We start from the raw sequence: 17162 nt of genomic DNA, 5'->3' as shown, positions 1-17162 counted from the left end.
CAATAAAAATAAAAATAAAATCGTTTGCTTGTGAAAAATATGAAAGGGTAGATTCTGCCAGTTGGGCACAAAACTTTCTCCTAGAAACTATAATAAGTCTAAAAGTAATACATATGATTGCTTAAAAGAATTCAAATGGTGGCCAGGTGCGGTGGCTCACGCCTGTAATCCTAACATCTTGGGATACCAAGGCAGGATGATCGCTTGAGCCCAGGAGTTCGAGACCAGCTTCAGCAACATGGTGAAACCCCGTCTCCACTAAAAATACAAAAATTAGCCAGGTGTGGTGGCGTGTACCTGTATAGTCCCAGCTACTCGAGAGGATGAGGCACAAGAATCACTTGAACCCAGGAGGCGGAGGTTGCAGTGAGCCAAGATTGCACCACTGCACTCCAGACTGGGTGACAAAGCGAAAGTCTGTCTCAAAAAAAAAAAAAAAAAGAAAGAAAGAAAAGAAAAAAAGAAGCCAGGAGCAGTGGCTCACTTCTGTAATCCCAGCACTTTGGAAGGCCGAGGCAGGCGGATCACCTGAGGTCGGGAGTTTGAGACCAGCCTGACCAAAGTGGAGAAACCTTGTCTCTACTAAAAATACAAAATTAGCCAGACGTGGTGTTGCCTACCTATAATCCCAGCTACTCCAGGGGCTGAGGCAGGAGAATCCCTTGAACCTGGGAGGGGGAGGTTGCCATGAGCCAAGGTCACACCATTGTACTCCAGCCTGGGCAACAAGAGCAAAACTCCGTCTCAAAACAAAAAACAAAAATAAATCAAAACAAACAAAAAAAAATTGTGCTGTTACAGGAAAGAGGTTCCGATCCAGACTCCAAGAGAGGGTTCTTGGATCTTGCACAAGAAAGAATTCAGGGCAAGCCCGTACAGTAAAGCGAAAGCAAGTTATTAGGAAAGTAAAGGAATAAAGAATGGCTACTCTACAGACAGAGCAGCCCTGAGGGCTGCTGGTTGCCCTTTTTATGTTTTTTTGGATGATATGCTAAACAAGGAGTGGATAATTCATGCTTCCGCTTTGTAGACCATATAGGGTAACTTCCTGACATTGCCACTGCATCTGTAAACTGTCATGGCGCTGGTGGGCGTGTAGCAGTGAGGACAACCAGAAGTCACTCTCATTGACATCTTGGTTTTGGTGGGTTTTGGCTGGCTTCTTTATCGCAATGTGTTTTATCAGCAAGGTCTTTATGACCTGTATCTTGTGCCGACCTCCTATGTCATCCTGACTTAGAATCCCTTAACCATCCAGAAACGCAGCTCAGTAGGTCTCAGCCTTATTTTACCCAGCTCCCATTCAAGATGGAGTTGCTCTGGTTCACACGCCTCTGACGGTGATCTAGGACCCAAAATGAAAAGTAACATCTCCCTCATGCCACCCCATGGACCCCTCAGGCAGTTGTTTCTCCTTGCAGTGGGGTTCTGCCCCCACCTCCACACACACGCCCTCACTGAGTTCGGAAGGGGGCTTTACCGCCTGGGCAAGGCCCAGATGCATTCTCCTGGACCTGCATGGAGTTGCTTTTTGGGCCTGCCTCGGGGTCTCTGCACTTCCTGTTCCTCCCTCCTGGACCGCTTGTTCCCAGAGAAACGTGTGGCTGGGGACGTTTGATCAGGCCTCAGCTCCCCAGGTCGCACCCACTCGGCGAGCACCTTCCCATCCTCCGTGCCAGGCTGCCTTTCTGCATTCTCCTGACTCCCCTGTGAGAAGTGAACCCCACAAAGGCGGGGAGTTGCTGTTTTTGTTTTGTTTTTTGTTTTGAGACGATGTCTCATTCTGTCGCTCAGGCTGGAGTGCAGTGGTGCAATCTTGGCTCACTGCAACCTCTGCCTCCCGGGTTCAAGTGATTCTCCTGCCTCAGTCTCCCGAGTAGCTGGGGTTACAGGTGCCCGCCATCACACACAGCTAATTTTTTGTATTTTTAGTAGAGATGGTTGGCCAGGCTGGTCTCGAACTCCTGACCCCGTGATTCGCCCGCCTCGGCCTCCCAAAGTGTTGGGATTATAGGTATGAGCCACCGTGTCCAGCCCAGGCGGGGCATTGTTTAGGCCACTGCTCAACCCCCATCACCTCAGATAAATGCAGCACACAGTAGGCACTCAATCAATGTTTGTTGACTGAACAAGCGAGTGTTGAACCCAAGCCTGCACCGTGACTGGGCAACAGCAAATGTTCAGGGAGTACTTGCTGAATGAATGAATTAATGAATGGCCTGTTCTACTCCAGTAGTTTGTGGTGGTTGAACACCAGTTCAGATGAACATTGGAGTTGGAGGGTGGGCACACACGGAATCAGGTGAGCAGAGCAGGCTCCACGCCCCAGGTCAGAGTCCATGGGAACCCTTATCACCCCTGCAGGGCTGGGCAGCAGAGGAGGCACATGTCTCTTGGAGGCAGGTGTCAGGACACGAACTCTTGGCCCTCTAGGTCAGGGTGATTCCAAATTTCACCTTAAGGTGTGGGTTGGGCTGTAATAGAGAATTTAGAAAATCAGGGTTTGTACAGCCAGAGGCACTTGCGGCACCAGAAGGGGAGGAGCGACCCTACCCAGGCCGACAGAGCCTGCAGACAGGTAGGAGTGCTGGCAAGGCTGAGGTGGGCAGCAACCTCCTGGACCACCTTGTGGCCAGATGACTGTCTTCACAAACGACTCAGGGGAGCAGGGCCCTAAGGCTCAGAGGCCAAGAGTGCAGACGGTGCCCTGGGAGGCTCAGGGGCTGTTGTCAGTTCTTCCCTTGGTATCCACTGCTGGGGATACATCAGGGGACAGAGGGGCCGGTCTTCCTGCCACCTCTGCCCAGAGTGGTCCAGGCTTGCACAGTGAGAACACAATTACAGCTAAGATGGGGTCTCTAAAAGTACAGGGACTGCATGGGACCTCCAGGGGTGACACAATACTAAAAACTGAAGGATTGGGAAACTATTAGGCCAGCTGGAAAGTGGAGTGCAAGGAGGAAGTGGTCAGAGCTCAGGACAGGAAGGACGCAGGACCACATCTTAGTCCCACACCCAAAGCCAGGCACAGCCTCCAGTCTTTTTTTTTTTTTTTTTTGGGACAGAGTCTCACTTGTCGCCCAGGTTGGAGGGCAGTGGCGCCATCTTGGCTCACTGCAAGCTCCACCTCCTGGGTTCACGCCATTCTCCTGCCTCAGCCTCCTGAGTAGCTGGGACTACAGGCGCCCGCCACCTCGCCCGGCTAGTTTTTTGTATTTTTTAGTAGAGACGGAGTTTCGCCATGTTAGCCAGGATGGTCTCAATCTCCCGACCTCGTGATCCACCCGCCTCGGCCTCCCAAAGTGCTGGGATTACAGGCTTGAGCCACCGCGCCCGGCCTTAATTTTTTTTTTTTTTGGTATTTTTAGCGGAGACGGGTTTTCACCATGTTAGCCAGGATGGTCTCGATCTCCTGACCTCAGGTGATCCGCCCGCCTTGGCCTCCCAAAGTGCTGGGATTACAGGCGTGAGCCACCGCACCTGGCCTTTTTCTTTTTTTTTTTTTTTTTCCCCAGAGGGAGTCTTGCTCTGTCACCCAGACTGGAGTGCAGTGGCCAGATCTCAGCTCACTGCAAGCTCCGCCTCCCGGGTTTATGCCATTCTCTTGCCCCAGCCTCCCGAGTAGCTGGGACTACAGGTGCCCGCCACCTCACTCAGCTAGTTTTTTGTATTTTTTAGTAGAGACGGAGTTTCAGCGTGTTAGCCAGGACGGTCCCGATCTCCTGACCTTGTGATCTGCCCGTCTGAGCCTCCCAAAGTGCTGGGATTACAGGCTTGAGCCACCGCGCCCGGCCTCTTTTTTTTTTTTTTTTTTGACATGGAGTTTCGCTCTTCTTGCCCAAGCTGGAGTGCAATTGCGCATTCTCGGCTCACTGCAACCTCCGCCTCCACAGTTCAAGCTATTCTCCTGCCTCAGCCTCCTGAGTAGCTGGGATTACAGGCACGTGCCACCACGCCCAGCTAATTTTGTATTTTTAGTAGAGATGGGGTTTCTCCATGTTGGTCAGGCTGCTCTCGAACTCCTGACCTCAGGTGATCCGCCCGCCTTAGCCTCCCAAAGTGCTGGGATTACAGACGTGAGCCACTGCGCCCGGCCTCCAGTCTTTTTTTTACCTTCCTCCAATACCCAGCCAGGGGCCACAGAAAAGCCCACAGACCAAGGGCCAGCTGGGGCCACCTCCCCCAAGGTTCTGGATGGTGTGAAAAGCCCTTGTTTTGTCTGCATGGTGGGTTCAGTTCCATGCGGGGCCGTGGCTGACCTGGCCTGGACACTGCTGACCACGCTGTCCTGAGCTGCAGCAGCCTTGCTCACTGCTGGCCACCGACTCTACATCCACACTGGCCTCCCCTGCCATCCCCCTGAGCTGTTCTCAGACCTTCCCCATCCCTTAGGCCTCAGCCTGGCTTGGTGCCCACTCAAGGATGGTGTTTCCCATGTGACTTCACTGGATAAGGCTCCACAGAGCACTCACTGTGGGCCAGGCCAATGCCAGGCCTAGACGGAGCCCTGCCCTGCTTCCAAATAGCCGTGGACCCCTGGGACAGGAAAAAGCTGCCCCCAGTGCTTTATCTAAGCAGGCTTCAGGGGGAGGGGGATCGGGGCCGGAGCAGAGTTCGGAAGGATGTGGTGCAGTCAGCCTGGAGCAGAGGGGAAAGGCCTTCCTGATAGAAGAGCCACCAGGCACAGGGACCTGGAAGTGAGGGAGTGCAGGGACCCCAGGCCTGGCACCCGCGGTGAGGGCTGTGCTGGAAACAGGGTCGGTGCGGGGATGCTGGGGGCTGTGGACGGGGACGGGAGACTGCTAAACAAAGGGCTTGCATGTTGTGCTGGCTTTTGTTTTGTTTTTGAGACAAGATCTCGCTCTGTCACCCAGGATGGAAAGCAGTGGCTCAATCACAGCTCACTGCAGCCTCAACCTCCTGGGTTCAAGGGATCCACCCACCTCAGTCTCCCAAGTACCTGGGACCACAGGCATGCACCACCAGGCCCGGCTGATTTTTTAAACTTTTTGTAGAAATACGGTTGCCTTATGTTGCCCAGGCTGGTCTTGAACTCCCGAGCTCAAGTGATCCTCCCGCCTCAGCTTTGTGCTGGGTTTTTGAGCAGATCCTGCCGTTAAAGGGGAAGCTTCCAGGAACGAGCTCTGACGGGCTACTCCAGGCTCAGAGCTTCTTACGTCTTTCCAACATTCTTTGCCATGAAGGAGTCCCACTTAGAATGAGTGACCCAGAAGAGAAGTGGACCCAGGGCACTCCCTGGACTGGGAAGCTGCCTCCACAGCTTGAGACACAGGCACCAGTGGCTCAGGCCTGAAGACAGAGGCCCAGGTAGGCATGCCAGCTGAGGCCTGCCCAGGAGGGAGGGTGGGAGACCCACAGAGGGCCAAGGCAAGTCTCCGGTTGGGGGCCTGTCCGGAGAGGGTGTTTGCACCCTGAACACCTCCCTGGCGCCTAGAGGGTTCTACTGGCCAGCCCTGAGATGGGCTCCCAGGGCTAGAACCCAGGCTAAGGCCTGGTCTCACCTCCCATGTGGACAGACCAAATGAAGACAGAGTGACCAGATCCCAGCTGGAAACACAGCAGAGGCAGGGGGACAGGGCTGTGGGAACCAGGAGAGCAGCTGGAGGAAGTGTCCAGCCAGGGGAAGGAGCAGAGAAGAGCAAGAGGCAGAGGGAGCTGGTCACCAGATGGGGATCTGGGGACACAGGAGAAAGTGGCTTTGTCCTGCAGCGGGCAGGCCAGGCCAGACTGTCCCCAGGGACCAGAGGAGGAGCCAGCAGCCGTGGGGACAGAGAGGCCTCTGTGAGTGGGAAGCGCCCAGCTGGCTGGAGCCTAGGATCCTCTTGGGGCCCTCCTGGTGGAAGAGAAGGGGGCCGCAGGGTCACCTGTGCTTGTGGCCAGGGAACTAGAGGGGAAAAGTGGGATCTTTGGAGGGGGTGCGCCCCCATCCTTACTCCACGAGGCTACCTGGGGACAGGTTTTGTTGTAGGGTGCCAGGCCCCGCCCCTTGGAGAGGTGGCCGGGGCAGCCAGCCACAGCTGGATCCGAGAAAGCGCGAAGCCACGGCCGGACGTTTGGCGGGACTGGGGCGGGGCAGAAAGGGAGCTCTGCGAGGCCAGAGTGGAGCCGGAGCTGGGGGATCCGGTTCCGCCTGCCCAGGGCCTCCGCGCGCCTCCCAGGGCCCCTCGGCAGGAAAAAAAAAAGAAAAAAAAAAAATCAAACCGTCTCTCAGCCAATCGGGGAGCAGATGGGACGGGCTCGGCCAATGGCCGCGGCGCATGTTAATGAGGGCTGACGCTACGGGGAGGGCCCCATTCAAAAGTACTCGCTATTGTCGCCGCGGGCTGAGCTCGCCGGGCCGGCCCCTCCGTGGGGCGCGCGGGGACGCACGCAGGTGGACGCGGGGACCGAGCCCGGGAGCCCATGGCCGGGGCCGCCATGGCCGAGCGGGGTCGCGTGCCTCCCCCCGCACCCGCGCCGGGCACGGAGGGGCTGCCGCGCGCCTTCCTGCAGAGCCTGCGCACCCTCTTCGACATCCTGGACGACCGGCGGCGCGGCTGCGTGCACCTCCGCGAGATCGAGTCCCGCTGGCAGGGCACCGACGCGCGGGAGCTGCCCCGCGGGGTGCTGGAGGGCTTGCGCCAGGTGGCCCCGGCCAGCGGCTACCTGACCTTTGAGCGCTTCGTGGCCGGCCTCCGCACTTCCCTGCTGAGCGCCGACGGCGGCCCCCGGGACCCCACGCGCGCCCCGGCCCGGCCCGGGGACCAGCCGCCGCCGCCGCCGCAGCGCCTGGTGTTCGCTCCTGCCGACGAGCCGCGGACGGTCCTGGAGAGGAAGCCCCTGCCCCTGGGCGTGCGCGCCCCTCTGGCCGGTCCCAGCGGCGCGGCCCGCAGCCCGGAGCAGTTGTGCGCCCCGGCAGAGGCGGCGCCCTGCCCCGCGGATCCCGAGCGGTCCCAGAGCGCGGCGTTGGAACCGAGCTCCAGTGCGGACGCAGGTGAGTTCCGAGCGGCCCCCGGGCCCCCTCGTAGCTCTCCCGGGCCTGGGCCAGAAACCGGAGTCTCACGGTTTCTGGTGACCAGCTCCCTCTGCCTCTTGCTCTCCTCTGCTCCTTCCCCTGGCTGAACACCTCCTCCAGGGGAAGGAAACCTGCTGCCTGTGCATCTCCCACGAGGGACGGGGCTGGGGAGCGGTTCTTCGTGGACTCCGGATCCTGGAGGGCGCCTCCGCGGGCCTGGAGGGAAAGGGGCTTCATGCCTGTCGTGGTGAGCCCAGGGGCTTAGGGAGGCAAGCCAGACCCTCTCCTGCCACAGCATAAGGCCACCAGGGCCCCGAGGTGGCAGGTGACTCAGAAAACCCACCAGGAGCCCAACCTGTACCAAGCCTGAGCTTGGGCTCTCCATCTCCAATACCGTTTCCGCACCTGGGGACACCTGGGCCCTCAGCCTCCTGTCTGTGGCTGCTCAGGCAGAGGTGCTTCCCTCTCAAAGAAAGGGTCCCCCTTCTCAGTGTGACAGCTCAGCCAGGGGGGCTGGTCCCACTGACCCCACTGAGGCCCAGGCAGGCCGGGTGCTGCTGGTGGCCCAAGAGGACCTGGCCCTGTTGCCAGGATGGGCAGGGGCGTGGGTGGGTCTCCTGCACCCCAGTGGGGCTGTACTATGGCAGATGCCATGGAGGGACATAGGCCACAGTCCCTGGGGATGGCTGGCAGACTCCTCTCCTGCTTCTGGTCCAGTTGGCAGTGACAGGAGATTGCTGAATGGTCCCCTGTCTCCCCCAACCCAGTGCCTGCCTTGGGAACAGGACCTGCATTATGGCTAGGGGTGGGGGCCAAGCTCCCAGAGGAGCCCCAGGCCCCACAGCCCATTCAGCCTGTGCACCTGTTCTGCCAGCGGCAGGCCTGCCCACCGGTGGCTCCTGCCAGTCCCCGTGCTGCCTGCTGCTCTGCCACCCTCCCTGTACTGCTCCCCCACCTCAGCCATATTCTCCAGCCCTACAACTGGTGTTTGGAGCCACGGTGGTCCTGGCCTCCCTGGTGATCTGATCCAGCAACCGCACCAGGCTGGGGGACTCTCAGTCCTATGGTGAGGGAGGCTTCAGAGGGTAGCTGGCTCCAAATGCAGGGTCAGCGTCATCCATGTGGCCATGCAATTTGAAATCAGCCATGGGATTGCACGCAGTGGCCGGGCCTGGGGTTTGGAGGCCTGAGCCTGTGGTCCACCCCTGCTCTGCTCTGATGTCCCATGTGGCACTGGCTCACGTACCACACCTCCCTGAAGGTCATGTGGCTTGGGCTCTAGCTGTCACCCTCTGACAGGCAAACGGAGGGCCAGACAAGTGGCATGACATGATTGATTGACACAGCTCACTTTTGGGGTGCCAAATCTGGAGTTCTGAGGTCACCCCAACTCCCAGAAAGCCTCCCAACACACACAGCCTTCCAAGCCCCCAGCCCAGAAGTTCGGGGCCTCTTTCCTTGTTCCCACCTGGGACTGCGTGTTTGCTCCAGGCTGGCTCTGGCCCTGGAGGTGCGGCCTGCTGGCTCAGGGCCCTGGACAGGCAGAGCCACCACCCCCATCTAGCTCAACACCCAGCATGCTGCCATCTAGGGACCCGGGAGCTGCTCTATGGGCTCAACTGCACAGACCGGGCCCAGGTGTCTTGGGGCTTCCTCCACGGCCTCCCTCTGTCTGTACCCTCTCTGCTCCCACCTCCTGAAGGGCTGTGTGCCCTCCCACTGTCTTGCCCCAGAGCTGCCAGCCACTCAGCACCGCAGGCGGGAGCACGAACTCAGGCCTGCGTGGAGCCAGGCTCTCTGCTGCGCCTACCTGGGCCCAATTCTTGCATCACCCCCCAACTCCTGTGGCCAGGTGCCAGGTGCATGGCCTCTAAGGATATGCCTGGTGCTGGGGCTACAGCTAAAGGCTGAAGGAGGATGCCCTCCTCCACACCTGCAGCCACTTCTCCTGTAGACTGGGGAGGTACAGGTACTCCCTCACCAGGAAGCTGGGCCAGGGTGGCACCAACGTGATACTCTTGGCTGCCCCCAGGGGGAGCCCTCAGACAAACTTCACAGCAGGTGTCTTCAAGCACCAGGATGTCTGACTTGTCAGCTGGGTGCATGGCCTGGCATATCACACACACGCGGGAGTAACTTTTCTTTTGTTTTGCTTTTTGAGACGGAGTCTTGCTCCGTCACCCAGGCTGGAGTGCAGTGGCACGAATCTTGGATCACTGCAACCTCCACCTCCTGGGTTCAAGTGATACTCCTGCTTCAGCCTCCTGAGTAGCTGGGATTACAGGTGCACGCTACCATGCCCGGCTAATTTTTGTATTTTTAGTAGAGATGGGTTTTACCATATTGACCAGGCTGTTCTCAAACTCCTGACCTCATGATCTGCCCACCTTGGCCTCCCAAAGTGCTGGGATTACAGGCGTGAGCCACTGTGCCCAGCCACTGATTTTTTCTTTTCTTTCTTTCCTTTTTTTTTTTGAGACTGAGTTTTGCTCTTATTGCCCAGGCTGGTGTGCAGTGGCGCGATTTCGGCTCACAACAACCTCCACCTCCCAGGTCCAAGCGATTCTCCTCAGTCCCCCGAGTAGTGGGATTACAGGCGCCCGTCACCACACCGAGCTAAGTTTTGTATTTTTAGTAGAGACGGGGTTTCACCATGTTGGCCAGGCTGGTCTTGAACTCCTTACCTCAACTGATCCCCCCAGCCCTCAGCTTCCCAAAGTGCTGGGATTGAGCCACCATTTTCACAGACATGAGCCACCGTGCCCGGCAAGGGACTTTTTTTTTTTTTTTTTTTTTTTTTTGAGACAAGGTTTTGCTGTGTCGCCCAGCCTGGAGTGCAGTGGCACAATCTCAGCTCAGTGGAACCTCTGCCTCCCAGGCTCAACCAATCCTACTGCCTCAGCCTCCCAAGTGGCTGGGACCACAGGTGCGTGCCAGTGCACCCGGCTAATTTCTGTGTTTCCAATAGAAATAGGGTTTTGCCGGCTGGGCGCTGTGGCTCACGCCTGTAATTCCAGCACTTTGGGAGGCTCAGGTGGGTGCATTACTTGAAGTCAGGAGTGCAGGACCAGCCTGGCCAACATGGTGAAACTCCATCTCTAATAAAAAATGTAAAAAGTAGCTGGGCATGGTAGCAGGTGTCTGTAATCCCCGCTACTGGGGAGGCTGAGACAGGAGAATCACTTGAACCTGGGAGGCGGAGGTTGCAGTGAGCCGAGATCATGCCATTGCACTCCAGCCTGGGCAACAGGAGCAAAACAACATCTCAAAAAAAAAAAAAAAAGGAATAAATGGGGTTTTGCCATGTTGCCCAGGCTGGTCTTGAACTCCTGAGCTCAAGTGATCCTCCCACCTTGGTCCCCAAAAGTGCTGGGATTACAGGCATGAGCCGCTGTGCCCGGCCGTGCAGGACTAACTTTCTATCAGAGTCACCATCCTGAGAAAAGTTAGGTTTCCATCATTCACATCCACATCTCTTGCTGCCTTGCAGGGCCCCGTGCAGATGGGAGAGGCATAGTCAGGACCAGAATCCCCCGCCCACTCCTCCCTTAGCCAGCCGCCTTGGAGACCCAGGGTGTGCCTGCGATGTTCTGGGCACTGGGAGTGCAGAAAAGAGCTGGACAAGGCCCCTGGCCCCAGGGAGCTCATGGAGCGATGGGGCAGGGTGTGTGTATGAGCAAACATGTGGGCTTGGCAGCACAACCCTCCCCAAGCCAGTGTGAGGAGCTGGGGCAGGGGAGAGGGACCAAACTCCAGCCTGGCACAGAGGCTACACATGGGCCATGCCAGGCTGGTGCCCGAGACCTCAAGAGTGGGCTGAGATGTGGAGGCTGCTGCACCTCAGCAGAGCCTGGCCAGGCCGGTCTGGAGGTGAGCCAGGCCCATGCGTCTCCACAATAGGTGCAGTGGCCTGCAGGGCCCTGGAGGTGGACTCAGGGGATGCCCGGCGGGCCCCCCGTGCCCGAGGGGAACGTCGGAGGCACACTATCACCAGCGGCGTGGACTGCGGCCTGGTGAGCAGGGGCTGGGGCTCTGTGGGGCTCTCCATCTTGTCTGGAGGCTGGAGGCTGGGATGGGAGCAGGAGGGCCTTGAGCCTGGGGGAGTCCATTGTGGAAGTACAGTCAGCTCTGCACATCTCTCTCCCCACGTGGGCTTGAATCCCCTGGAGGGACGGCCCAGGGTCAGGCAGAGGCAGGTCAAGAGGTCGTTCAGGGCAGCTATGGTGGCTGCCCAGCCTGCCTCACGAGGTCACTGCTGCAAGCCAGTCTGGCTCCCCTGCTGTGTGTTCGCCACAGGTGGACCTCGGGAGGGTGGGCTCAGCTGAAGGGTCAGTCACCCCTCCCCCAGGGAAGCCTGAGTGGAGGGGCTAAGAAAGGCCAAGACCCCTCAGCAGGAGGCACGGGGTTCCTGCTCCAAACCGGCCTACGGGGCTCACACACACAGGTGTCCTCAGAAGCATGCGTCCGTGCCTGTGTTTGCAAACGTGTACATGTGCTGCTGCATTTGTGCCTGTGACTCTGGTGCCCACCCACAGGCAAGCTCATGCATGCATGGACGTGTGCGTGCTCACTGGGGCCAGGCATTCCATGTACATGCACGTGTTGCAGCTGAAGCAGATGAAGGAGCTGGAGCAGGAGAAGGAAGTGCTGCTGCAGGGTTTGGAGATGATGGCGCGGGGCCGTGACTGGTACCAGCAGCAGCTGCAACGAGTGCAGGAGCGCCAGCGCCGCCTGGGCCAGAGCAGAGCCAGCGCCGTGAGTGCCACCGCCCTGTCCCCAGGTCCCCACACTTGGAGACCCCAGCTAACCCCAGGCATCCCTGGGCATTATGGCTGCCCCTATTCCTGGACACAGTTGCTGTTGATTGCACCCAGGGTGCTGGGACATCCCTTTTTCCCCCCGCGGCTGCCCCACTCCTAGGGCCTAAGGCGCCTTAGGCAGACCTCCCATCCCACGTCAGCAATGCCCCTGGGATCCCTCTGGGCTCTCTGCAGCATCAGGAGGCAGGAGAGCCACCTGTGGGAACCTCTGTCAAGGCACCATGCTGGCCCTGGCTGGCCCTCTTCTCTGACCACTCGTCCTCTGCTTTCTTCCCAGGACTGTGGGGCTGCCGGGAGCCCCCGCCCACTGGGGCGGCTACTGCCCAAGGTACAGGAGGTGGCCCGGTGCCTGGGGGAGCTGCTGGCTGCAGCCTGTGCCAGTCGGGTGAGTGTATCCCAAACCCCCACGCCCACACTGGGGCCCAGGCCAGTTTAGTGCTTCCCAGCCCTCGTCCAGGCCTGCCTAATCCTGCCCTCCCGCAGGTCCTGCCCCCGTCCTCCTCCGGGCCCCCCTGCCCTGCCCTGACGTCCACTTCACCCCTGGGCTGGCAGCAGCAGACCATCCTCATGCTGAAGGAGCAGAACCGACTCCTCACTCAGGTAGGGCAGGCGCGGGAGGGGTGTGGGTGACTCCTCATCCGGGTAAGGCAGCCAGGAGGGGTGCGGGGGTGGGGATCCGCAGGCCTTGACCAACTGCGCACCTGCCCAGGAGGTGACCGAGAAGAGTGAGCGCATCACGCAGCTGGAGCAAGAGAAGTCGGCGCTCATTAAGCAGCTGTTTGAGGCCCGCGCCCTGAGCCAACAGGACGGGGGGCCTCTGGATTCCACCTTCATCTAGTCCGTGTGGGCAGCGCGGACCCCCAGGGCCGGCCTGGCACTCAGCCCTTCGAGCGTGTGCGTCCCATCGCACCCACCCTCTCTGGCTGGAGACCCCCGGCAGGCCCAGGCACAGTCCCGGAGTGGGCGCCTTCCTGCCCCCCTTGCCAGATGGGCTCCCCAGGCCTGCCTCCGACTGGCCCCCGCACCAAGCCCTTGACTCCGTTTTGGCTCCCGGTGCTGACATGGGCTGGGACTCTCTTGAGTCCGCATAGTCCGCAGCTACTACTGCCATTGTCAGTGGACAGTGGGGGACCCCTCCACGAGTTACCGCCCCCCGTTTCCAGCGGTGCTGCCCTGGGTCCCATCTCCTGGGAAAGGCACTGCTCTCGCCAGGCTGCACTTCCGACAACGGCCAGCAGAGGGCGCGGGGCGGCTCCGACGCGGGTCCAAGGGCAGCTTCCCCCCTCAACCAGGGCACCAGGACAAGGTGGCTGTAGCTCGGACGGAAGCAGATGGAGGGGGTGGGGATGGCCTGTAAGTGGGGGGTGCCCGCCTGGCAGGGAAGCCCCAGGGATAGCAGTTGGACTTCAGGTCTTGGCCAAGGCTGAGGGACTCTGGCTGCAGCGGATCTGGGTGCCAGGCGGGCGAGAGTTTGGCCCACATGTGCCTCCTGCAGACCCTGGGGTGATGGCCTTCCTCATCCTGGCCAGGACACTGCCCCACGTTGAGTTCCACACAACAACCTGTGAGCCTGGCTCCCCAGGAGGGCCCCCAGACAGCTCCCAGGCACGTCATAGGCAAAGCCTGTCCCCCCCCCCGACTCAGGATTCTCAAGGTCTGGGGTCCTGCTCACCCCCCTTTCCTCTTATGCCCAGCCTGACCCCAGGTTTCAGCTGGGAGAGGCCACTTCCCTCAGCCAAGGAAAACGAGAACCCCCAGGGGACAGGAGGAGGCTGGAGTAGGTCCCCTTGGGTGTCATTCCTGTCCCCTGCCCAGGCCCACTCCCGCTGGTGCTGGGGTACACACTGGTGGGGGGCCCCTGCTCAGCCCAGCCTGGAGGGCCCCAGTGCTACCAGAACCAGGGGCACGGCATCATGGATGGGTTCTGCAGCCCAGGGCCCCGAAGGGGAGGCAGTGTGTGTGGGGCGCAGGAACCCGATAGGGGGCAGTGTGTGTGGGGTGCAGGAACTCAATGGGGAGGCAGTGTGTGTGGGGCGCAGGAACCCGATGTGGGGTCAGTGTGTGGGGTACAGGGACCCCTCATGTCCAGGGCACTTTGATACAAGGTCCCACAAAGCACCTGTCTCAGAGGAGGGGTCCTGGCAGGCAGCGGGGCAACTCCCTTCCGGGACCCAGCTCCATGCTAACCTGCCCACAGCAACCCCACTGAGCCACATCCCCGGCTGCACGTGGCCTGTAGGGGTGTCCCAGGACAGGCCCAAGCCAGCCCAGCGTGCAGCTGCCCTCCTACCCTGAGGATGGGAGTGGGCTTTCAGGGGACATAAGGATGCCAGGCCTGGATCTCCTGGGCAGGAAAGGGAGCGGATCCTGAGGGCCTGTGCCCCACAGCCCCAGCACCAGGTGGACTGCAGCACAGTGGGTGGGCCAGTGGCAGCCGGGGAGAAGCCCCCCGGTCAGCAGGCTGGGGTCTGCCCACCAGGGCCTCCCCACGTCTGCCTTTGAGGGTGCCTGCCATGCCCTGGGGGATCCTGGCATCTTTAGAGGGCTGGAAGCAGGAGACAGAACAGTGTCTGTCCCGGGGTGACTTCATCAGGAGACCGCCCACAGAGCTGGACCCCGCAGCTAAAGCGGAAATGTGAGACAGGCTGGCACCTCCAGAAAAACTGCCTCTCAGCCTTGGTATTCCGTGCAAGGTGAAAAAAAATAGGTCCTCCAAGTTTACAGCTTGAAATCAGGCTAGTGTGTTGCCCTGGAGACCACGAGGGGAGAATTTAAAGTGGCCCGACTGGCAGGGTCTAGGTGGCTGGCAGAGGAACATGCAGACCCTGCCGGGAGCCCACCCTAAGGACACAGGGCGGGTCAGTCTCCTTGCAGGATGTGAGCAGCGTCCCTGGGCTCTATCCACGAGGTGCCAGTAGCGTGTGCAGGTACATACATGTGCGTGCACACCGTTATGACACCCGGAAATGTCTCAGGACGTCGAAATGTGTCTTTGGGGGCAGAAGTGTCCCCATTTGAGAATGTGCCCCAGAGGAACACCACCACACCAGGCCTCAGGATTTTGTGTTGATCAAGTTCCAAGGAAAAGGAACATCTCAGCCGGGCGTGGTGGCTCACACCTGGAATGCCGGCACTTGAGGCCAGGAGTTCGAGACCAGCCTGGGCAACGCAGTGAGAGACCCCATCTCTACGAAAAAAGAAAAAGAAAATAAAAGAAAAAAGAAAATGAGATCTCCGGTTTTAAAAATTCATAAACACCACAGGAAACAACACACTATGAGACCCAGCAGAAGCAACAGATAGACTCTAGACCCAGATCCTGGAATTATCAGAGAGAATATAAAGTAACAGTCTTTATATATCTAAAGAAATAAAAGAGATTTCTGGAAATATGAACAAGGAGTGGTATTTATAGTTTCTTACTCCATAAAAAGCATGATCTCTTAATGCTATAAAGAAGACGAGGCTGGGCACAGTGGCTTGCGCCTGTGGTCCCAGCACTTTGGGAGGCCGAGGTGGGTGGATCACTTGAGGTCAGGAGTTTGAGACCAGCCTGGCCAACATGGTAAAACCCCATCTCTACTAAAAATACAAAAATTAGCCAGGCGTGGTGTTGGGCGCCTGTAATCCCAGCTACCTGGGAGGCTGAGGCAGGAGAATTGCTTGAACCTGGGAGGCGGAGATTGCAGTGAGCCGAGATGGCACCACTGCACTCCAGCCTGGGCTACAGAGTGAGACTCTGTCTCAAAAAATAATATTAATAAAATAAACATTTATCGGTCAGGTGCAGTGGCTCCCGCCAGTAATACCAGCCTTTTGTGAGGCAGAGGTGGGACGACTGCTTTAGCCCAGGAGATTGAGGTCAGCATGGGCAACACGGCAAAACCCTGACTCTACCAAAAATATAAAAATTAGCCAGGTGTGGTGGCTCATGCCTGTGTTCCCAGTTACTGGGACTGCTGAGGTGGGAGGATCACTTGAGCCCAGGAGTTTGAGGTTATAATGAGCTATGATTGTGCCACTGTACTCCAGCCTGAGTGACAGAGCAAGACCCTGTCTCAAAATAAATAAAAGAAAAGAGAGAGAATCCGAGAAAGTCCAGACTTTTAGATATTAAAGCACACACGTCTAAACAACTATGTGTCGAATTTAAAAATTAGCTGGTGTAGTGGCGCATGCCTGTAGTCCATTACTCAGGAGGTGGAGGTGGGAGGATGACTTGAGCCTGGGAGGTCAAGGTTGCTGTGAGGCCAAGATTACACCACTGCACTCCTGCCTGGGTGGCAGGGTGAGAACTTGTCTCAAAAAAACACACGCGAAAAAAATAAAAAAATAAAGGTATAAATAGGGTTTCCTCTTTCATGAAAAAAATAGTAAAATAGGAAACAAACATGATAGACACTTGCTTGAGAAAAAGTACACAAGCCAGGCGCGGTGGCTCACGCCTGTAATCCCAGCGCTTTGGGAGGCCGAGACGGGCGGGTCAGGAGATTAAGACCATCCTGGCTAACATGGTGAAACCCCGTCTCTACTAAAAAATACAAAAAACTAGCCGGGCAAGGTGGCGGGCGCCTGTAGTCCCAGCTACTCGGGAGGCTGAGGCAGGAGAATGGCATCAACCCAGGAGGCGGAGCTTGCAGTGAGCTGAGATCCGGCCGCTGTACTCCAGCCTGGGCGACAGAGCGAGACTCCGTCTCAAAATAAATAAATAAATAAAAATAAACAAATAAATACATCTCAAAAAACAAAAAAGAAAGAAAAGAAAAAAATACTAAATTGGCTCAGGAAGAAATAGAGAACCCATCTGGCCGTATAACTATCGAATAAATTGAAACAGTGCCATAGAGGCCAGCACGGTGGTGTACGCCTATAGTCCCAGCTATTCCCGAGGCTAAGGTGGGAGGATTTTTTAAGCTCAGAAGGTTGAGTCTAGCTTGGGCAGCATAGTAAGTCTGGTCTCTAACCCATCTCTTAAAAACAAACAAACAAGGTACCACCGAAAAATCGGGTCTAGGTGTGTTTTTTTCAGGCAAGTTCTACCATAAATTGCAGGAAGGGGATAATCCAAATATTATGCTAATTTTTCCAGCTAATTAAAAAAAATTAAAGCAATTTTTTTGTTTGCTTGTTTTTGGTAGAGACGAGGTCTCACTATGTTGCCTAGGCCGCTCTCCCAAAGTACTGGGATTACAGATCAGGCCATCGTGATATCAAAACCATAGAGGACACCGGGCGCAGTGGCTCATGCCTGTAATCCCAGCACTTCGGGAGGCCGAGAAGGGTGGATCACCTGAGGTCAGGAGTTTAAGACCAGCCTGGCCAACATG

The 17162-nt window shown here is 57.8% G+C and overlaps 1 protein-coding gene across 1 annotated transcript; it reads left to right on the top strand.

Moving 5' to 3' along the window:
* Positions 1-6213: 6213 nt before the first annotated feature.
* LOC105472054 (suppressor APC domain containing 2) lies at positions 6214-12673 on the top strand. The gene is made up of 6 exons (XM_011724980.2): positions 6214-6994; positions 10916-11028; positions 11624-11770; positions 12113-12220; positions 12319-12435; positions 12545-12673. Exons 1-6 carry the CDS (start codon positions 6424-6426, stop codon positions 12671-12673), a joined length of 1185 nt encoding a protein of 394 aa, XP_011723282.2. The 5' UTR covers positions 6214-6423.
* Positions 12674-17162: the final 4489 nt, after the last annotated feature.

This window comes from Macaca nemestrina, chromosome 14, assembly GCF_043159975.1.
Source record: "Macaca nemestrina isolate mMacNem1 chromosome 14, mMacNem.hap1, whole genome shotgun sequence".
In the NCBI taxonomy this organism is placed as follows: domain Eukaryota; kingdom Metazoa; phylum Chordata; class Mammalia; order Primates; family Cercopithecidae; genus Macaca; species Macaca nemestrina.
This window is presented reverse-complemented; position numbering and strand designations above follow the sequence as displayed.

Coding starts and splice junctions, on each gene's coding strand:
- LOC105472054 (XM_011724980.2), top strand. CDS start 6,424: ATGGCCGGGGCCGCCATGGCCGAGCGGGGTCGCGTGCCTCCCCCCGCA. Junction 6,995..10,915: donor GAGCTCCAGTGCGGACGCAG/GTGAGTTCCGAG, acceptor TCTCCACAATAG/GTGCAGTGGCCTGCAGGGCC. Junction 12,436..12,544: donor AGAACCGACTCCTCACTCAG/GTAGGGCAGGCG, acceptor GCACCTGCCCAG/GAGGTGACCGAGAAGAGTGA.